This window comes from Mustela putorius, unplaced genomic scaffold, assembly GCF_011764305.1.
Source record: "Mustela putorius furo isolate JIRA1106 unplaced genomic scaffold, ASM1176430v1.1 tig00000592_pilon_pilon_pilon, whole genome shotgun sequence".
NCBI lineage: Eukaryota > Metazoa > Chordata > Mammalia > Carnivora > Mustelidae > Mustela > Mustela putorius.
Window position 1 is genome coordinate 10,484,309 of NW_025421426.1, and position 22,111 is coordinate 10,506,419.

General features: G+C 52.3%; 1 protein-coding gene and 1 long non-coding RNA gene across 7 annotated transcripts in view; both read right to left on the reverse strand.

Annotated features, from left to right (window-relative positions):
- Nucleotides 1-22,111, reverse strand: part of TOX2 (TOX high mobility group box family member 2) — a 139,047-nt gene that overhangs the window by 94,686 nt on the left and 22,250 nt on the right. For 2 of the 6 annotated variants that reach the window (XM_045082182.1, XM_013053278.2), the window contains exon 1: nucleotides 6,733-6,873. The exons of the other annotated variants lie outside the window; for them this stretch is intronic. In XM_045082182.1, the coding sequence (XP_044938117.1) occupies nucleotides 6,733-6,858 (126 nt within the window). In that variant the 5' untranslated portion in view covers nucleotides 6,859-6,873. Of the gene's footprint in view, nucleotides 1-6,732; nucleotides 6,874-22,111 lie in introns of those variants that run through there. 6 annotated transcript variants of the gene reach the window in all.
- On the reverse strand, nucleotides 9,032-17,301 carry LOC123392624. The gene is made up of 3 exons (XR_006607372.1): nucleotides 13,654-17,301; nucleotides 13,317-13,568; nucleotides 9,032-12,184 (listed from the first exon to the last, which is right to left on the reverse strand). It is a non-coding gene; the product is annotated as an uncharacterized LOC123392624 (long non-coding RNA).

Here is a 22,111-nt window from a genome sequence, read left to right on the forward strand (position 1 = left end):
GCCAAGAAACCAAGAGGAAACAAGAGGTTTCTGGCACAGTGACAGCTTTCAGAGGCCCCCCAAGCTCTCCCATGCCCCAAGAAGTTCTGCCAGCTCTCATATACAGGTTCAAGCTCCTCAGCCAGAACTCACAGGATTTCAGAATTCGGAATTCGTTTGGATTCTGAAGAGGAAGTGATAATCCCACAAATCACACGGTACCTTCAGTAGGGGTCTGGAGCAACAGGTGCAGTAAAACACATTCATAATCCTGCAGTGAATTCTATAAATACACACATAAGTGGGTTAAGTAAAAATTACGGAGATATTTGTGTCAGTTCAGACCAGGTTCTGGGACCAAATAAGTTTGCGGCATATTTACAAATCAACGTTTGGTGGCGGAGCTTTTTGGATTTCAGATAAGGGAGTTTAGAGCTGAATCAAGCACGGGGCACATAGGTGTCGGGCCCTTGTTGACAGACCGTCCCTCGGTGTGCCCATTTTACAGATGAGCAAAGCGAGGCTCAGAAAGGTAAGGGAAACTGCTCAAGGTCTCACAGCTCTTAGGTGGCTGAGCTGAGAGTTGAGCCCAGAGCTGACATCTTTCCACATGTATTCATGGATTCTCCAGGCAGTTGGAATGCCAGGCAGAGCATATAGCATTATGGGGAATGTGGGCAGCACTGGGAGTGGGGTCAAGATCACGTGCAGCGGGAATCAAGGAGCACCTCCTTGGGGCAGGGGTGGAGGGCGTGTTTGTCTCCTCACACAGGTCCAGGGGCATGTAGCTATCCAGGCCACACAGGTCCAGAGCTCCCTGCGTCCTCCGCAGACACAGTCCCCGCCCCCACAGACCTCAGAGCCCACGGGAGGAGGCAGGCAACAAACACACAAACATGTCTTACAATCATGATAAATGCCATGAAGCAAACAGGTGAACTACAGAGATAGATAATGGAAAGACTTGAAAAGATCTCTCTCTAGGGTTAAACTGGGGGAGCCTTACAGGAGGAGGAGGAGGCTGCCACACAAGAAGCCCTGTGGGCAGAGGGATTATCAAGTGCAAAGTCCATGGGGTAAGCAAGCAGAAAGCTGTCAATGTCACACGGGGGAGGAATAATGTGGCGAGAGCACAGAGGAGGAACAAGGTTGAGATTAGAGTGGTCAGCACAGGCCGAAGCTGGTGAAATCCTGGGGCCATAGTAGGGATTTGGATTTTATCCCAAATGGGAAGCCCATAGAGAGTACTTGAAAAGGAGTAACATGCTCTGATTTGCATTATAAAAGATGACGCAGGCTGTCACAGGGGGAGGATGGACTCTGTGAGGCTCCTTGCCTTGAGTCTCAATTTTCTCATCTCCACCATGGGCTCATGAGAAACCTCATAAAAAGCACAGCCAAGGGTGTCTGGCATATAGCTGACTTAGAACAAAGACTGGATTTTCCTATCCAATCACAAACCAGGAGAACCCAGTCCTAAATCATCCATAAATCATTCCCCTGGTTAAAATCCTTCAAAAGCTCCCACCTCTTTCCCTGGGTTCTGTGGTCCCTCTTGACCTGATTTCTGCCACCTTCTCCAGCCCCATGCCTTATCATCTCCCACGGGACCTCTCTCTCCTGCCAGCTGAACCACTCCTAGATGTGCCAAGCAAGGTCCATTCCCTAAAGCACAAGGCCTCCTTCCCACTGGCCCTGCTGTCAGTCCCCCGCCTCTTTCCTATGAGCATTTGATGAGCACCTACCCCCGGCCAACCCTGTCTTGAACATGGAGAGGCTCCAAAAATGGCTGAGGGCGTCTGTGTGAGCACACGCGTTGAGTGTGAGTGTGAGTGAATGGGCACATCAAACAAGAACCCAAACACATCCAGCCTGACCCTCTTCTGATTGCTGGACTAGTTCTTATCCCCTCATTCATACATTAATTTCCTGAAAGACTATTTATTGGCTCCTCAGGGGCACCAGGCACTTTTCTGGGACCAAAGATCCTTGGAGCCTGCCTCTTGCTTTGAAGACACAAAACAAACATTCAGTCTGGTAAGTAAGCCACTTACACAGTGCGTAGAAGGTTGTAAAGATTACGGAAAGGAGAAAAAGGTGAGCAGGTGAGATGAATGAGGAACACCAGGGTGGAGTGTATGCGAAATGCAGCAGGGCAGTCAAGGCGGGCCTCACGGAGAAAGGGGCGGTCCGGCAAACTGGAAAGAGGGAAGAGACTAAGCCAGGCCAGTATGGGGGATGGGCGGAGAAACAGCCCGTGCAAAGGCCCGAAGGTCCGGCTATGCGGGTGAAGACCAGTAGGGCGGGCAGAGAGAGCAAGGGGGTTGTTGGTGGGGGGAGGTGTGGAGAGAAACCAGAGAAGCGACAGAGGATGGAGTGTGCCCCACAGATGGCACTGAGATTACTCCTCCCCAGAGAGAGGAAGCCAGCCTTTTTTCCACAGCCTTATCTGATGGCTGTGGTCAGAGGAGCCAGTAAGGGCAGGCATGAGGGCTGCAACAGCTCGACACATCCGAGCCTCCGTGGGGCCTCAGAGCGGTTGACATCCGCTCGGCCTGCGGCTTCTTCCTGTGGCTTCTGCAATGCAGGTTGCCTCAATGGGTGCTATTTTTGCTTGTGTTTGAGGTTCTGTGCAGGGCTCCTCTGTGCACGGCACTGGGGGCCGCTGGGCCTGGCCCCTCTTTGGGTTTGCTCTGCTCAGCCATTTAAATGTTCCAAGTGTCTTTGGGGATATTTACTGTCCAGCAGGTGGGAAAGAAGAGGAAATCTGTTGTGTGTGTTCCCTTGTCTGTCCTCAAGATCCTCCAACATCAGAGAGGTTAGATGGCTTATCCAGGGTGACCAGCCGGAGCCAACCACAGGCTGAGGATTCTAAGGTCAGAAAGCCCTTAGTGAGTAAGGAGTTATTGGCTTTGGCACCTAAACTGATGTTTCCCAAGCAGCTGCTCTGTGGTATCTGTCCTTCCAGAGAGCATGAGCGTAAAGGTGCATCACACCCGGCGTCACACCCGGCGTCCGTCCACTCAGAGCATCACAGCACTGATGTGGAGGACTGCGGTGGGGCGGTTGCAGGGAAGGGTCCCTGGCCCAGACCGCTGGGGGAGGGAGGAGTCAGCAATCAGAGTAAGTCTCTGGAAAGCAGTGAGGCCACAGCTCCGTCTGCGAGAATGAGCAGGAGCTCAAGGGGTAAAGGAAACATTCTGGACAAAAAGGTCTGCAGGTATAAAATCCAGAAGCACCACAGGTGGTTAGTGGTGGTGGTGGTGGTGGGGTGGTTCAGAAAGTGGTGATTCTGCCTGGGAGGGAGGAGGCAGAAGCTAGCTTGCTGATTGCAAAAAAGGAGATCAGACAGGTGCCTCAGCCCCCCAAGTGGTCACATGAAGGGTATCAGAACCGATCCAACAGGTTACAAGCAACCATCCAACAAAAGGCTTTCAACAGGAGAGTGGTTCACAGAGATCCTGTTAGCTGTGTGCGGAGAGCCAACTCTACACGGGAGGTAGACAGAGGTGCAGACAGGGAGGTGCAGACAGGGAGGCCTGAGCGGGAGGCTCCTGGATCACCCAAGCAATCAGGCAGGTAGTAGTGATGTGGGGAGGGGGTGCTGTACCCTGCAGGTGCAGCCGTCAGGGCCGAGAGTGAGGCCGAGAGAAGGGCCGGGCATGATGTAAGCCGAGGAGTGGGCAGTCCCGGTGTTTACCAAGAAGGGCATGACAAGGGAGGGCGTGTCTGGGGGGTAGGAGCCAATGAATCAAGACAGGGACCGTTTAGAGTCACCGTCTCCTTCAGATTTGCCCTCTAGGGCAAGGATGTGCAAACCAAAGCGGCTTTTCTATGCCATTCCCCCATTCATAAGAGGCTGCTGTTCTGCCCAGCAAGTAAGACCCAGAGAGAAGGAGTACGTGGCCTAAAGTCTCAGCCAGAAATCAAGAGAGGGAAGCCTGCAAATCTAGGCCCACCTGATGCCTGTATCAATGGCTATTTCAACAGATACCCAAAAGCAGGAGGCCCCCCCACCCTCCCTGGAAAATGTCCCCCCAGGGTCTGGGAGAAGCTGGAGAAATCTCTTCCCATCTACGGTATTTCAGGGCTTCCTTTGTGATCCACACATGTGAGTACTTGCCAGGCCCCCTGGCTGGACAAAGATGGTGACTCCCGGACAGCCCCCGGACCCCCTGAGGCAATCACAACAGGGGTCACAGAGGGAGCATCAACTGTGCTCCAGTCGCCTCCTCAGGAAACCTCGCACCCCTGCCTGGGCTCCCCGTTTCATTAATTACTGGTTTGCGAACGCAGGAGGGAGCAGGAGGGAGAGAGTCATCACGGGTGCCACTAATCACAGAAGGGAAATTAATTCCAAAGCTGAAGCTCACCGTCCACCGAAGGTCCCACATACAGCCCTGATTTCCAACGTGGAATGAAGAGTAGGGGTTAGTAGGACCAGCCTCAACTATTTTTCTAAGGGAATCAGAGACTTAAAGAAGGCAAAGAAACTTACCCACGATCACAAAGCAATTACACGCAAGGATATAAACATAGAACTCTGGCTTCCCATTCCCTGGGCCCCTTCATCCTCTCCATAAATATTCATTAGGTGTCTGCTGCGTGTCAGACTCTATGAGGCAGCAGATACCCTGCGCCCCAGTCAAGGGCTCCCAGGACCCTTCCCTAAGAGGGGAAAGTATTTTTAATCACTGAGCACCACACAGTGCCTTAGATATCCAGTCCCATTTAATTCTAATAATTTGCCATTTTATAAGTAAGGAAACTGGCTCAGAGAGGTAAACTGACCTGCCAGAAACCACACAGCAAACAGAAGGCAGAACCAGGACTCTAAGTCTGGGTTCAGCTCCTGTTCTCCAGGCCCAGGGGGAGTCAGGGACGGCGATACTCCAGCCACATCTTCCCTTCTTGGACCACTCCTACCTCCCTTCCAAAGCATTTCTCTGATCCTGGGCTCTCAGCTAGCCCTGGCTTACTGGCTGGCTGCTGCCCCGAGATCCCATCAATACAATGCTAGTATTCAGAAAGCTCTTCAAGAAGCGTTAAAAATAAGAGTCAGTTCTGCTTCAAGACAGCCATAAAGTCCCTGTAATTAACTCCTCTCCCAGTCAGGAGTCCATGGATATAATCAGAGACACAGAGAAATGGGTACCAGACAGGGCTAGGTAGCAGAATGCGGCTCTGAATCCAAGCTCCCTAAGAAGGGAACCAGAACACAGTCTAGCTATCAGCACAAGGGGGAAAGTTCCCCAGTCCTATGCCCACACGGGCACGTCTGTGCACGTGCACACATACAGACACACACACACAGTGTTAGCCATGAAGTTCTCCAAAGTAGAGCTAAGGGTCTGGAGCATTTGTTGATTCACTCACTCAACATTTACGGAGGTCCTACCACATATAAGGCAAAGTACTAGGCGGCGTGTGTGGGCACGTGCATACACAATCACCGCAATGCAGGGAAGGAAGTATCCATGTCCCCATTTTATGGATAAGGAGACTGAGACTCGCAAGGCTCAAGAAACTTGCCTTATGTGGCAGACTGTATGTGTAGCAGAGCTGAGGACCTAACCCAGCCTCTGGAACACAGGAGGCTCTCGATGGCCATTTCCTTAGCGGCTGATTGGCTCCAAAGCCTTCCCCAGCAGACCAAGGGCTTGTGGCTTCTTGCCTTTGATCCAGTATGCAGAAAGTGGAGATCACGCAGGGGCCACAGAAACTCCTGTTTCTTGGTCTCTCTTAGGTCACCCGGGACATTTCCAGCAAGGGAAAGCAGGCATTTGAGGGTGGTTTCCATTTCTGGGACACAGGTGCACAAAGCCAGTTTTTCAACAATGACCGTGATGAATCAGAGCACCAGAAGAGGTCAGGCCTCCCGCTCAGCAGGGTGCAGCCCCCCGTCACTTGCAACCAGCCCCACCCCCAACTCAGCCAACTCCCTCCACAAAGACCATCTCCCCAGCGGCAGCTAGAACATGCCATCAATGTTCGGTTTCTGTCAGAATCTCTGTCACCTGCTATGTGTGTATGTGTTTGCCCTTCAATCTGTGACAACGTCCTCCTTCCTCTTTGGCTGGCCTTGCTTTTACCGCAGGAGGGCAACTGGAGATCCCAGCTGGGTATTTTTCCAAGATTCTTAATGGTCAAAAGGAAAAGGTGATCCTTGCAAATTTGGGGAGGAAGTTTCATTGGTTCCACAAACTCCAAAATCCAACGGAAGGAGGCAGCTCCAACTTTGTTCCTGGCAGCCCCAGCCACTCCTCCCCCCTCCTCCCTGCCTTGAAAAGCCCTTCCCGCTCCTCATCCTGGGTATCTTCTGGGCTCTTGCCATACCCTGAACTACCCCATCCTTGTTTCTGGTCTGAACTGGGCAGACCCTCCCAACCACACGTGGCCAGGCCCACTGCAGGGGGTGCTGGATGGATGGATGGATGGATGGATGGATGGATGAGGGACAAATGTTTCTGGAATAAGCTGGGCACCTATGATGCTCAGGGTGCCAAGACCTGCCCCTCCAGGGGCCAATCCCAGCCACTTTCAAAATTCCCTTTCAAGAAGGAGCTGCCAACCACAGGCCTCCTGGACCCTCCAGGACATCTTCATTCCACAAGGTGACAAGCACCAGTCCAGGTCCCGGCCTGCCACCGCACCCCCCCCCCGCACCCGCCCCGGCCAGGCACCGTCTGTCTGCACTCCGCAGCGACGGCCTGACCACCTCCACCGCAGGAGGTGGCGGCACCCGCTGCTTACCTTCTGCTGAAACACACCTGCAATGCACCAGCGTCTTGCAAGTAGAAGGAGCCCGAGTCTCATTCCACAGAAGCCCTGGCAGCGAGAGAACGCGCCCGCGACAGCCTCTGTGCGATTCTGCTGCATAATCAGCAGAGAAAGAGAAAAAATGCCAGAAATAGCAAGCTTTATAAGCCCTCCTGACAAGTCTTGGTCCTCTATTGGCTGGAGGCCCAGCACCCCCGCCCCCCATCCCATTCCTATAAGGTGAAATGGAAAAACCTGTTATTTAACCTCTTTTATCAAAATCCATCTCCTATCCCAATCTGGGCCTGAGTGCACGGAGCTCCTGGCAGCGGTCTCCACACCAGGTCTCGCAGAGCGGAAGGGGAGGCAGCCTTCCCCTCTCACGCACACTGCCTTGGGAGCAGGTATTGAGCTGGAAAGGCTTCTGGAAGGCAGCCTGGCAGCACCTGTCAACATGGGAACGTTGCATGCCATTTCATCTGGCAATCAGACTCCTGAGCAGCATCCGTCCTGCAGACATCCCCGTTCTGGTGTGCACGGTGCATGCCCACAGATGTTGCTCGTTACAGACAAGACCGAGGGCCAGGAGGGCCAGGCTCAATGTCTAGGGGTAAATAGATTAAAATGTAGCCATTCTGTGGAATATGATGGAATGAGGAAGGTCTGCAGGTGCTGACTTGGGAATGGTTGGGAGAAAAAGTCAAGGATGTGATCCCATTTTTATAAAAACAGTTGTGTGTGTGTGTGTGTGTGTGTGTGTGTGTGTTTGGACGGGCACTGTCAAAGATGCAAACCTGTGAACGGTGGACACCTTGCAGAGTAGGAGAAGGGGGTGTTTTCATTTGCTACTTTTCTCTTGTCTTCTTTTCTTTTCTTTTTTTCTCTTCCACACGCATGTATGACTTTTGGAATTTAAAACAAAAACATAAAAGTCTCCCTGGTTCCTTCCACTCCTCTGACACCAGCAGACCAAGGGCCAAGGTCACCCACGCCAAGGCTGGGTCAGGTTGGGACAGGGCTGGCCGGAGGCACTATGGACCCCCTGTAGTCCCGGTAGCTTTCACACAGGTGCAGTTTAATTTAGGGCTCCCTGAAGAATGTGGACGCTGGAATAAGACAGAACTGGGTTCAAATCCTGCCTGTGCTTGCTGGAACGGTTACCTTCTCTGAGCCTTGGTTTCTTCATCTATGAAACAGGGACAACGGTACCTATTAAGTGCCATATACTGTCAGGCGCTGTTAAACCAATTTCAATTTGGTTCAATTTGGAAATTAAATGTTTCAGAAACATCAGAGGCTGCTGAGGAAGGCTCACAGAGCTGAGCACGTCCAGGAATCAGTGACAGGAGTTCTGGGAATCATCTCATTATCGAATACTTATGCAATAGCAAACTAAGTGACGAGGAGAAGGACCTGGGTAACAAATGATGACAAAGGGGACCGACACCCAGCCCTCTGCATGAGGAGGGGTGGAGAGATCAGAATGGGCTCCAGAGAGGAAGAGTCTTGCGCCCATGCCTCTGCACCCCTCCCATGCTGTTCCCTCTGCCTGGATTGCGCTCGCCCAGACCCTCACACAACTGACTTCACAACCTTCACATCCTGCTTGGAGATCTCCTTCCTCCCCAGAGAGGGATCCTTTGAGTCACCTGCACTGAATTACTCTCCTCATAGCACACCACTCCTGCCAACGATTTCTGCCTATTTGTTTCGATGGTTTTTGTTTCTGTTCATTGTTCATCTTCCTCCCCAGGCTGTGAGCTCCCTGATGACCAGGACCCTCTGGAGCCTTGCTCATCTCTGGGTCTTGGTTCCTAGCAGAGGGCCCGACACACGGCAGATGCTCAACAGATAGAAATACACACGATCCGTAGATCCAAGGCCCAAATCCCCGCACATGGAGCTTGTGTGAAGGAAGAAGGGATATAGATTCTGTACGATGATAGAAAGATGGAAATTTCAGACATACTGAAGATCTGGAAACACACACACAAAGCTGGGAGGGTGCTAGAAAAGCCTATCCATGCATGCTTCTATAGGCTTAAGATAGGAAAGGACGTTCTAGGCCCCAATTCATTAGCACACAGACATTTATTTCTTCATTGCAACATTGTTCATAAGAAAATGGAAACAAGAATAAAATCCATTGAGGGGTGGCCTGGGTTGCTCAGTCAGGTGAGCATCTGACTCTTGGTTTCAGCCCAGACCATGATCTTCGGGTCATGTGATCAAGCCCCGTGTCAGGCTCCATGCTTAGCGCAGAGTCTGCTTGTCCCTCTCCCTCCTATCTGCCTCTCTCTCTCTCTCAAATAAATAAAAACCTTTAAATGTCATGCTGTTGGTGCTTTGGAAAACAGAATAAAAGCCATTGATAGGTATTAGTTAAATAGATCACAACTCGCCATGCAGTGGAATACTATGCAGCCATGACAAATGATCTGCATTCTCTTGATATGGAAAGAAGCCCACCTTGCTTGTTGGATGTTGAACTTTCTAACTGGAAACCAGAGACTCCGATAGGCAAAAGGTATAACTGATTGCTACGAAGAAAGCGTGGAGGTGAAAAGCCTTTGATTATCATTTATTAATTCATTGACTCAACAGCATTCTCTGTTCCCTCTGCCTAGTCCCTACTCTAAGCAGGGCAGGGTTCCAGACAGAAGGGCCATCTGTGATCAGGACACTGTCCTTGCCCTCGAAGACAGCTCAGCTTACACATGTACGTGAGCAACTAGTACATAAGGGAGACACTGCTCATGGTTAAGGGCTGCAGGGTCACCAGCTGAGAGGGACTTCCCAGAAAAGGTGTCATCCGAACTGGGGATAGAAGGAGGGGTAGTGGGGTATACAGAAGGGAGCAAACATGTTGAGAGGCAGAGGTGGGGCGACACGGGGCAGGTGCAGAAAGTCCCTCCACTCTCCACCAAACACGGAACTCCCATGGGTGGGAGAGCTGAGCCTGGGTCCAGAAGATTCTGGGCTTAATTCTGCCACTCGAGAGCCAGAAAGAGGAATTCTGGGTTTGTGACGATGCCATCCCCCCGTACGTGGTCACAGAACAGCTTCCCAACCTGGACTCACTCACCCTGAGAGTGCCTGCCCCATTAAACATTTGGGCCAAGGTACCCAGTGCAGGGTGGAGGGGGGTCCAGCTCTACAGACCCTCTACTCAGTCGGCTCCTTCTGGGGTCAAGCCAGGGAGGGGCCACTGCACCTTGAGGGAACTCAGCATTTTTAAGTTTAGTTTAGTTTTTTTGTTTGTTTGTTTTTTGTTTTTTTTTTTTTAATTTGGGGCATTCTGAGGCAGCTCGATGGTTATGGTTCCAAACAAAGAGAGATGACTCAGCTTCATGTGAAGAGCCGAAGCCTTCTGGGAAAGATATTTCTGTTTGAATGCTTCTTTCTCGGCCACAGGGGCAGCTCTTCAGGCTTCCTTGTTTTCTGGACGTTCAACTGTTCCCAGAGTGGGGGCAGGGACGAGGACCAGGCTCTGGGGGCCAGACTGCCTGAGTCTGAATCCTGGCACTACCCCTTACTCACTCAGAAGATCTGGACAGAGTTATACCCTCTCTGAGCCCACATTTACTTAAGACTGCCTTGCAGGGTCTTTGTGCAAAGCGGCCGTCTCTCATGGAAAAGGTCCGGTCCCACGCCTGCCACGAAAGGAGTGTACAATAAACATCACTATTAGTAACCACAGCGACCTGTGCTGAGCTTCTGCAGTGCCTGGATTATCTCACTTAATCCTGCCAAGCACAAGGTCTCAGTTTAGGGCTGAATCGACTGAGGCTCAAAGCTGTAAGCTGACTTGAGTTTCCATCTCCCCCTTCAAGAGGGTCAGTGCACACACACCCCAGGCCGACATCAGGGAAAGCTGTACAAGCTCTTTCTTCCCATCGGACTCTCTCTGTGCCAGCAGCCGAATGCGCACACCCCCTACCCATGGCCTTCATCTGCAAAACGGGGACAAGATTCTGAGGTTGTTGAAATAGTCTAGTCATGGCTTAATAAAAATAATGCCACGAAGGTGCTTTAGAAACCTTTAAGTTTCTAAAAGGTTTCCAGAGGAAACCTCACTCCTTCCTCTGGGACAAGGAGTCAACAAAAAGCCAAGCTCTTCATGTACAATATCCCAAGAGGTGCGTAAAGCTCTTTGGGAAAACACCCTCACAAGTCGGGAGGAAACCCGAAAATGAGACAGAGGTGCAAGCTCAGGCAAATAAAGATTTTTTAAAAGGGACTTTAAAATGGTCCATTATTAAATGGCCACCCTGCACCAGAACATGAACTCAGGGTCTCTCAAACTTCTGTTCTGGAACAAATGTAAACAAACAAACGAACAAGAAAAAGCCGATGCAGGCGAACCCACGGCAACTTGAGTCAGTCGAAACCCTTTCCACCCCTTCCCCCGCATCACCCTGAAGGACATATGCTGACAGAGCAACCTTAGTGGTAACTGACTAATTGTAAACCCTGTGATTACCAGGGTTGATTTCCATGGTACTTCCTTTTAGAGCGCAGAGAACCTCTCCGGAGTGTAATTGCCAAGTTCAATTTTAGCTCTGTCACATCCAACCATCGCTGCTAACTAAGGCAGCCGCTTCCTTGCCAGGTAAGCTGTAATGAAGTCGGCTCCCTGCTTAATTTCACAATATTGTGATGCCCCCGTCAGCACCTGTAAGTGCTGAGAAGCTCTGAGCTGCTGTTAAGTAAATCCCGCCCAAGGGAAGTGATTAAAGCCGCTTTGTGCCTCTCGGGGGTCTTTCTGGATCCTCCATCCACCTGGAAGTTGGGGCTGCGTAGTCCCACGCGCCTGGTCGCCCAGAATGCCGGCCACGGTGGGGTCGCACTGTGCACTCAGGCGTGGCCGGGGCCCTGCCTGCCTTCCTCTTCCGTCAGTGCCTCCCACAGCCCCGCCAGAACTCCCACTCATGTCTTACTGCTCAGAGTCTCACCAAATGGCCCTCATATAGCCTCCCACAGCACTGGGTGCTTTTGTGGGGTTAGGTGCGATACCACACTTCAGCCTCGTTTTGTCACAATGCCCTACTGGCCTTGGTGTCTGTCCATTATGAAGCAGCTGCCGCCATACACATGACTCCTAACTGGGTTCCAACAGCACAACTGTCCCCTAGGGTGATGCCAGGCTTGTTTGGCCTGATTTTGTGCAGACCACAGCTTTGGTCCAGGTATGGGCAGGAGCAGAGGGGTGAGGGCTGTGCCCTCTGAGCGCCCACTACTGGCCAGGCACACACCAGGTACTCTGTACCCATGTAATTCCCCACAAGCCGCCAGAGCAGCAAGGGAGCAGGGGCTCGGCCCCTAGACTTATACTTGGGGAAACTGAGGACTGAGACCTTCCATGAGGCTGGTGAGAGGAATTGCCTTCAGTTCCAAATGCCAGTCAAGGCTGTCTTCTCGTGAGGAGCTGCCAAGCCTCTTCCCCCTGGTCAAAGAAATCATCCAGTAAACCTATTTCCCTTTTCACTCATCTGCCAGGAAGCCCGGAGCCAGCTTTGCAGGCCAATTTCAATAACTGCAGAGCTCCAGGCCAACATATCTGCTTTTTTCATTTTCATTTTCCACCTAGAATTCATTCTATTTTGTGTTTTCCTCGGCTTTAATTTTGTAGGTATTACATAAAACTCTACATGTTCCTATGTGTTCTTGCCACTGAATAACCAAAAATAAACAAACAAGCACTAAAAGTGAGACTCCGAGAGGTTAGGCGGTGTCCCAAGACCCCCCAGTGGGCCCAGCGGTGCTCTTTCTACTACTGTCTGACCCCAGCTGCTGCTTCCCCTCCTCAACCAAAAGCAGGTCCTGCACATTGCTTCCTGCCAAGAACAACAACGGGAAACAGGTCCTTCCATATCCACACTCACTTCCCAACAGGAGGTAACACTAAGAGGAGCACATGCTCTGTGCCCGGGACTGTTTCCTACATTTATGCATACGGCTTCTCAAGACAGCCCTGTTAGGCAGATGCAGTTATTACCCCCATTTTACAGAGAAGGAAACTAAGGCACAGAGAAGGTAAATAACTTGCTGGATATGCACAGCTAGTAAATGTCATAAGGGGACGGGGAGTGGGTTTCTGCTCACTACAGTGTTGGCGACTGAGTCCCTAAATCCCTCGTTTTACAGATCAGGAGACCAAGTTCTGAGGGAGAAAATGTTCCTCCAAGCCTGGACTTTGACTATCAGGTCTGGATGGCTGCCGCTGTAGAGGGAGAAGCCAGGGGCTCCAGAAAGCCCCTGTCTCAGTGTCCAGCCAGGGCGAAGCCATGCTTCTAAAAGCGAGGATACAAGACTACTCCGGCCAGAGGTACACAAGGAGTTTGCTGGGCAGAAAGTTTTGGGGTCTCCAAGGCCACCGCCGCTGTCCCTCCGCCACAACCATCCTGGGCCCGTGTGATGGGGCAGGTGTTGCGACCCGGCTGGGCCCACACAGGGAGCTGACAAACACACTCCTCCTAGCCACACTGATGTCTGAGCCTCCGGTTCAGCCAGAGACAGTATGGAAATGAACTGTGAAGCGCGAAGATCCGGGTTCACATCCCAGCTCTGCCACTTACTAGCTGTGACCCCTGGGTAAGCATGAACTTCTCTGCAAAGTGGGCTATTGATGCCACCTCCTTGCTGGGTGTCTGTGGAGATGCAGAGCCCACCAGCCCTGTGCTCTCCCTCCCAGGGGAGGTTGATGTTCGGTGCCTGCCTCCAGCCGCATCCTGGCAACTCCCCCCAGGCCATCGATCGAGAGATGACGGGGGAAGGCAGGGAGGTTTGCTCCAACTTAGCTCACTCGGGACATGCTTTCTGGGACAAGACTGAAAAATAAAATTAAATAACAAAATGTGAGGTGGACTAGAAACCCAAAGTTGGGACTGATCTTGCTAGAACTGCCAAGGCTACCTCAGGCAGGGAGGGAGGGGTAGGGGAGACCCCATGGCTTGTCCGACCGCTGGTGGGGCATCTGCGTCTCCCAGCCGGCTGCAGGATGGGCTGCTGGCCCATGTGATGCATCCTGGTTACCATGGTTTCGGTTTGTTCTGCGGCCTGGTAAAGAGGAGCACTTGCTGTCCTCTGAGCCCCTGCACTGTCCTGGGCTGCGCCCAGGCAGGAGCCCACAGGCCCAGAAGAGAGGCTCTCAGATTACCTCAGTCCCACAGGCCCCTCGCCACCTGACCCAGGGTGGATGGGGGCAGACCCTGTTTTCAGATGAGAATACCAAGGCCTGAGGCTAACAGCACCTGCCCAGAGTTTCATGGCGAAGCCACAAGGAGCAGGGATTCAAACTCGGATTTGCCTGGCTTGTCCTATTTTTCCAATTCTGTGCTGGCTCATTTACGATCATTATTCTGGCTCCCAGAGACCTCAGGCCTTTTCTAAAGTGGCAACCCCTGAGATGCCTTTGGGAGCCTGCTGAAGGCTGGGGGACATCAGAGGCAGCTCATGGGAGTAAGCAGGTGGTTCCCCAGGGGTCTGGACGCTCAGGTCCCCACACCGGATCTGACAACATCCCCGGTTCATGGTTCAAAGATCACTGACCAAGAGAACTAAATCCAAACCCTTACTTAACCCAGCACCCCAGGCCCACCCCTCAGTCCTACATATCTGACCTCTCCCTCAATGCCTCCTCACACTTTCCAAAGCTCAACTCCCTCCTCTTCCCCAAGGATCTCCTGGATGCCCACCTGAGTGTCAGTCTCTCCCTCGTCCCAAAACCAACCAAGCCCAGCCATCTTGTGTATAACCTGCCTGGAAAGGTCTTTCCCCACCTCCCTCCTAAGACTGGGTCACATGGGCACTGCTCAGGGGACACCTATGAACCAAAAGTTCCTTTCTCAGACCAAGCATGCTGACACTTAAAGGGAACTGGCATTTCAATGGGTGCTCAAATGTGCCAAGCCTCTCCTTCCACAGGGCCTTTGCACATGTTGCTCCACCTAGACTTCCTCCCTTGCCCCGCATAGCGACCTGTCTTCCTACAGCTCCTGAAGTTCCCTCCGACCCTCTGTTTCCTGGCCTCACAGCACCTATGTCACTCTCCTAACCAGCTCTGTTATGTCCACATTCTGTGTTTCATTATGTCATTACATGTCTCTTGTTCACCCTGGAAATCCCACCACAGGGCCTAGCACAGAGCAGGTGCTCCATAGATGTTTCTTGTCAGCCATGGCCAATTACAAAGATGACCACGGGTCCTCCTGTTTCTACACGCGTGCCTGCTGCACAGTGATGTCACCGTTCCTCTTATCAAGAGATGGGGTCTTTTTCTTCCCTCCTTGAAGCTGGGCTTAGCCACATGACTTTACCTGGCCACTGAGACAGTGACAAATGGGCCACGAGGAAAAGCTTGAGAAGCATGGGTGTACTAGAGCACCTCACTCTTGAGGTGCCAGGAGCCCCGAAACACTAAGTGAAGGAGCCTGCCAGTTGCTAGAAGAAGAGGTTTGGGGGAAAGCCGGGCCAGCAATCAGCCAACTCCCAGCCAGCAGCCTGCCAAGTGCCACACTGGTGAGCGAGGCCATCCAGCTGTCCGGGAACCAGCCAAGTGACCACAGAGGCAGGAGGGGGCCCTGCAGAGACCAGCCAGCCCAGCCCAGAGAGCCCTCCAGCCAAGCCACAGCATGTCAGCTAAATAAAACGGCAGTTGCTTTAAACAACTAATTCCGGGCGACTTGTTAGCACAGCAACAAGCAGGAGCTAACAGAAGACCATGGGCCATGAGACGCTCACAGCAAAAGAACAAGGGTCTGGTCTATACAACCTCAAGTTCAGGAGAATGCAAGCCTCTCGGGAGGGGCAAAGCAGCTGGAGGGGAAGGCTCAGGCCACTGGGTTTGAACCCTACTGTCCTCGGACTTTGGCTTCAGCCTGAACAAGGCAGGCACTCACCTCTGTCTGCGGTGGGAACAACACATCCTATGGCAAGTCTTCTAGGATGGTTTGAGTCTCAACAGGGAACACATGTGAAACCATCCCCTTGCCCCCCGCAAAGGAAGCCAAAGACTCTCTGCGCGTGGGAAGACAAATGTTGCAGAATAAAGATCACGACTGCAGAGATAGACAGATTCCGGTTCCTGATTCACTCTGCTACCTGTAGGCTGTGTGACCTTAGACAAGTTTCTCAACCTCTCTGAGCTTCTGGAGTCACCTGACCTGGTGTCAGGTGTCTGTGACATGGTAAGAATGATATGCAACTTGCAGGACCCTTGTGCGGGTGGAGGAAAACTGTATGCGGACACCTGGCACATAGTAGGTATTCAGTAAAGAGCAGCTCCTCCTCCTCGCCACCCCAGCCTCACGCGTACCTCTCCCATGTCCCCCTTCGCCCCGCCACCCCCACTTGGCAGTGACGGTTTCCAGGTTTGCTATCAGCATCTTGTGCCAGGTGCCAGGGTGTGACTGTGGCTTACATAACGTCATGAGAGAGAAAGAGAGAGCGGTTCACTTGAAGAAGGAGAAAGAGCTGGATGTTGCCAGCTCTGACTGGGGGAGAAAACTCGGGCCATGGAGAAGACAGTAGAGAAGGCTGAAGAGGATTCAGACCAGAATCTTCGGCCTCTAAGTCTTGACACACCCAGGCCTCCCGCCAGCTTCCTCTGGGATACCTGTCTGTGGCCTTCCTCCGTTCACCTCCACGGCCCCCGCATGCAGGAGAGAGGGAGGCCGCGAGGTGGGGTCAGCGCGATGGCAAGACCACCAGCTCTCGCCTACACTGAGGTTGCTGGACAGCAGTGTGATTCCAGAGCCTCTGTGCTACAAAGCACTTACACCAAAAGTAGAAGCCCCTCTGCCCCAAGGACCCCAAATGCCAAGAACATGGTCTACAGAAAGGGTCCAGGATGGACTCCAACCCCCCACCCTAGCGCACATGCACACGTGCACACAACACACACACACACACACACACACATCCCCTGAAGAAGCTGATCAGGGAAGACAGACATATGGGGAAGAGGCCCCAAGGTGGGGGCGGGAAGAGTCCCAGAGCAGAGGGGTGCAACACTGGATCACTCCCCTTGCAGGGATCACACCCACCCCCAAAGCCCTCCGGGGCTCCCCACTAGAGGACCCAAACTTCATAGCCTGGCAGTCAGCGCCCTTCCCAAACTGCAGGCTTTGCCTCGCCTTCCACAGCAGCTTGTACCCATCCGGACAGCTATGCCCCAGATCCCCACACCACCCGTCCCTTGGTCTTGGCCACACACACCCCTGCTGGAGGAGGTCATGGAGGTCGAGAATGGGGGCCCTTGCAAACAGGTTTGGCTTCCAGTCCCAGTGTGACCACGGCCCCGTCACCTGACTTCTGGCACCTCAGTTTATCTGCCCAGCAGGATCAGCTTCTACTCCAAGTGTGGTTGTGTAGATTAAATAAATAACATAAGTAAAACACTATCCCATGATAGACACGAAATTAATGGTTCTTCTGTTCTCTGTTCCTCTATATGTTCCCATCCTAAACCTTCTTGGAAGTCCTAGCTAAATGCGTTCCTCTGCCAGGAAGCCCTCCCTGAACACTGCCGGTCTCAGGGATCCTGTCTCTCTCCCTCCCCGACCCCCTCTCTCCCACTCACTCTCTCCTTCTCTCTCTCTCCCTCTCTCTCTCATCCCGTCTCTTCCTCCCCCCCCCTTCTCTTCTCTCTGCTCCCTCTCTCCTCCCCCTCCTTGGGCTCGAAGTAAGAGTTGTCTTACCTGTGCAGACCCCCACCTATCCACCCATCCCTACCTGCAGGCTCCATCACGACGTAGGGATAAGGACCGAGGACCGATCATGACCAAAACCATGGGAGGCTGCAGCATCAAGAGTGCCCAGAGAGCCAAAGTGGCTTACCCAAGGTCACCCAGCAGAGTTCAAACAAGAGTCAACAGTCCTCCCTCCCCTTCCACATTCTCAAGGCTATTCTCAGACAAGGCTACCATGTGTGCATGCTGAGGGGTCCCACCCAGATCCCCCTCTCCAGGCTGTGCATCCATCCCTGAGGCTGTGAGTGCTCATGCCTCCTCCTTGGCAGAAATCCCCTTGGCTGATGGGAGAAAAGCACAGGAAGCATGGCACCTCTGCCTCAACGCTCTCTGAGGAAAGCTCCCTGAGGAAGCCGATGGCCTGTGACTGACTGACAATGGTGTGCAAAAGGCCACCCCCAGCCCTGGCCTCAAGATGGGAACAGCTCTGGAGTACTGCTGTCCCTCCAGGGCTCCTTGTGGGATCGGGCTGAAGCAGGTCTCCTGCCGAGACCCCCTCCTTGCTCACCTCCTCCCCCAGCCCTGTCCCAGCACCCCCATGCCCCTTCTCGGGAGAGCACTCTTTCACAAGCATCCATCCTTGTCTCGGGCTCGGCTTCTAGGAGGCTCAGCCTGACACAAAGACCTCGTTTCTCAAATTGCGGCTCAGCATCTCCCAGACCTCGTTAGACCTGCAAACTTTCTGGCCCCATTCCAGGTCTCGGGAATCAGAATCTGCATTTTAACAAGGTCCTGTGTGATTTGCACACACGTTAAAATTTGAGAAGCTCTGGCTTAAGGTCGGTCACCAGCCAACTGTGGGGACCGTCTGGCCAACATGGCAGTAACAAAATGTGTCCATCTGTGGCAGCAATCTTACAGCTAATGTGGGCATTATCGAACCCTGATTATTCACTGCAGAGGCGAGCCAGCACCCCGACCACCAGTGGGTCATCCCCGTGGCCCTTACTCTGGTGAGGGCAGGTTCCATGTCCTTCTGGCTTGAACTCCAACCCCACACACCTTACTTGGTCACCAGAATTCTGCTTCTCTATGGAACTAGTCCGGCATCCACATTAGCCAATTAAAGCCTTTGCCTCTACCCCTTCTTGAGGAGACCCCACCCCCAACACCAGACAGGGGTTCCCCAAGGGGACGCCTGGAGAAGATGCTAGAAAGAGGGGTGGTTAGAATTCTCCAGGGCCCCGAGGGACATACGGAGGGAGAGCAAGGAGGCAGATGTCTCTGCCTTGGAAGAAGAAATTGCTGGCTGCCCTGAATCAGAAACGCCTCTTCAGAGGCTCCTCTCCAGCCAGCCCAGGGCAGGAGTCCCTCATCCTGGTGTGAGCCCCTGAGAGTCCCTCTATGGGGATGTCCATGACCTTTGCAAAACTAAAGGCAATAACCAAGTCCTATGTGCTGAACGGACCCCGGGGCCGGCCCCGGAGACTGTGATAATCCAGACGTGTGTTTGGACAGAAGCACCCTGCAAAGCTCGGTCAACGCTGCCTGTTGCCTGAGGAGGGAAGCGGTTCACCTTTTGCTAATCGTCCTAATTCATTTTTTATTACTAACTTTCCTGTTTTCTATTTGCCATCTGATTGAAGATATTACCAAAGGCATTTAAACAGCGTCAGACCATACCACAATGGCAAACATAACTCTTTTTATTGAAATCTGCATTAATATACATATAATTCCCTGATCACAAAGACCTCATGGTCCACATGTTAGACATTAAGTGAAGGCAGGTTTGACAAGAGGCACAGATACAACTGAAGGTTCTTCAAAAAACAATAAGCCACATCAGGAGGGTGTGACAAAACGGACACTTTCTCGTGCTGCAGGAGAACATGGGTGACCCTTCTGGAAAATGGCAAGACAACCTGAATCAAGAGCCACAGAAATGCTCACCCCTTTGGACCCAGGGGTTCTGCCTTGGCCCATAGCCAGCAGCCTGGGTCTTTCCACAATGGTGGGAATGTTCTTTATCTGCACAGCCCAGTGGCTATAGAGGGCTGGAAATATGGCTAGTGTGACTGAGGAAGTAAGTTTGATTTTATTTGGCTTGATACTAAATTGAAATAGCCACACGTGGCTGGTGGCTATCGTGTTGGACAGGAGAGCAAGCCATCATGGATTCTCTCCTAAACCATATCATCACCTCCGTCTGTCGTCCTGCACCCGCGCTTGCCCCCCATCCAATGTTTTCCCCCAAGATAGTCACCAAGATTCTTCTAAAAATGCTCCCACGGCCCTTGGGACAAAAGTCAAGCTCCTGGACACAGCCTTCAAGACCTCCCAGGGACAGACAGCCCCGAAGCTCTCAGGGAGCCTGAGATGATCCAGGTGCCGGAGAGGTAATGACAGCCTCGGAGGGGACAGCAGTGAAGGCCTCGCCAAGGGGGTGGCACTGGAGGAGAGAGTTAAAAGCCTCGTGTGTCGGAGTGTGCCAGGTAGGGGGCAATGCTCAAACCAGACGCAGAGCAGCACAGGGTTCTCCCATCGACCCCTGCCTTCCTGAAGCCGGTAATCCAGTGACAGGGGTGCGGCATGAACAGTAAACATAAGGAACGGGCCTATTACACACTGTGAGACGAGAAAAGACAAGACGGGTAAGGGGTTTCTGGGGGACCCAGGTCGGGTAAACAGTTTGCAGCACGGAATCTTTAGAAAGAAAAGTACCCAAATCAACACTGTTCTTGAGTCTGCATACTGGGAGAGTATGCAGGGGCTCTCCCCCATGCTCTAAACTTTTTGGCAAGTAACATAATCTTCATAATTTACAGTTTAATACAAAGAAAGGGGAGAGAAGTCACCAGAAAAATCCTGCTTGCTCAACAGAAGTGTTCCCACGAGCTGGAGATTTTGTTATCTCTGAAGGCCAGACCGACTGTGCCCCAGATACCCCAACACGGGCAACTGAGAGTGACACCTCCCTCCTGAAAACAGCAAGGTCACCACTAGCAGGGAGACGGGAGGTGGACAAAACAGGGGCTGAGGTCTGCCAGCCATGGCCCCAGAAGCCAAACATCGATTAAAATCCACTGCAGCTCTCTTCCTTGGGCTCAGCTGCAGGGGACGGTGACATGTGGTTACAGCAGGAATTCAGATTTGTGAACACCTGCAGGCCTGGGCACCTGGCTGGCTCAGTCCGTAGAGCATGCAACTCCTGATCATGGGGTCGTGAGTTCAAGCCCCATGTGGGCTGTAGAGATTACTTAAATAAATAAGTAAATAAAAATGTAAGAACAAGACACTTGCAGGCACCAGACATGGCCTCTCACGTTTATATGGTTAATCGTCCTGACAACAATGTACAAATAAGACAAGGAAGGCCCAGAGACAACGTGATTTACTCTCAGAAACACAGCCTAGGATGCGTTAGAGTGGCCATCTCTGGAAAATATAACCTCCACACTGATTCATCCATTCTTCCAACATCTTTTTAATGAGCACCTACTACAGAGACACCACACTAAGGTGCTGGGGACTCGGTGGTAAAGAAAACAAGTCCCAGTGGTCTGAAAGGTGGAACAGACACTCAAATCGTCCCATAGATGCATCGAGCAAAGGGGGGAAAATACACTAGAGGCTGTGACGGAGAATGATGGGATAAGCGCAGTGATTAGGAGGTCGGAGTCTTTGAGAAGGCACAGAAAACTGAGCAGGAGCCAGCTGGGTGGAGAAGGAAGGGAAGAACATTCCAGACAAAGGAAATAGCTCACGCAAAGCCCCTCAGCCTAAAAAGATCATGGTAGGGGAGACTGGGGAGGGGAGGGGGCTAGAAAACAGGAAGAGGGCCAGAGTGGCTAGGGGTCAAGGAGGGAGAGGCTGGCTTTGCCATATCCCCAGCAGGGAGCCGGGAGCCTCAGACAGAGCCACTGGGAGTGAGACAGGAAAAGCAGGCAGGGGCTAGATCACAGTAGGATTTAGGGACCAAAAAAGGCATTTGATGTTATCTACACACCAGGGAAAGCCACTGGAAGGTTTTAAGCAGAGGTCTGATTTAGGTTGGCGAGAGTTCTCCAAGCCATAACAGAGAGCCGTTGAGTAGTTTTTGCCCCTGGGAAAAGGCAGGATGCAATTTACACATCAGAAAGATCTTGATCGTGGCCCGGCCAGCTCCTTGGCTCATCCTGATGTGTGACTTGTGGCCACTGGATAGTAAATGTTCCCAAAAGCTAAGCATCCCCAGCTGGCATGTGGGAGGTGGCCGCCTTTCAGGAAAGCAAGACAAAGCAGCAAATGACAGGATGTGTTGACAGAGCATCGGATAGGCACAAGGCTGTTGGCAGATGGAAAATTGTCCCAGAGAACGCCTCAACAGGGTTGTGGCTTATTGTTAATGTCGAGCCATTAGGAAAACACAATTATGTGCTTCACTGATACTCTAAGACATAATCTGAGACAGAGTGCAAACACTGAGTGCTTCAACTGAAAAGAGAGGGAAGACAACGAACAGAAGAGCCCCTGGAGGAGACGCCTGCCTCGCACAGGTGGGTGGCCAACCCCTCCAGTGTGTGTGTTTGTTTTCACTCCTGGTCTCGTGTCTCTCATTTAAGGGCAAAGTTTGGCTCTTAGGCATCCACAGACAGATTGGGAAAGGAATTATAATTAACTCTCCCAGGTGCTTAAACATA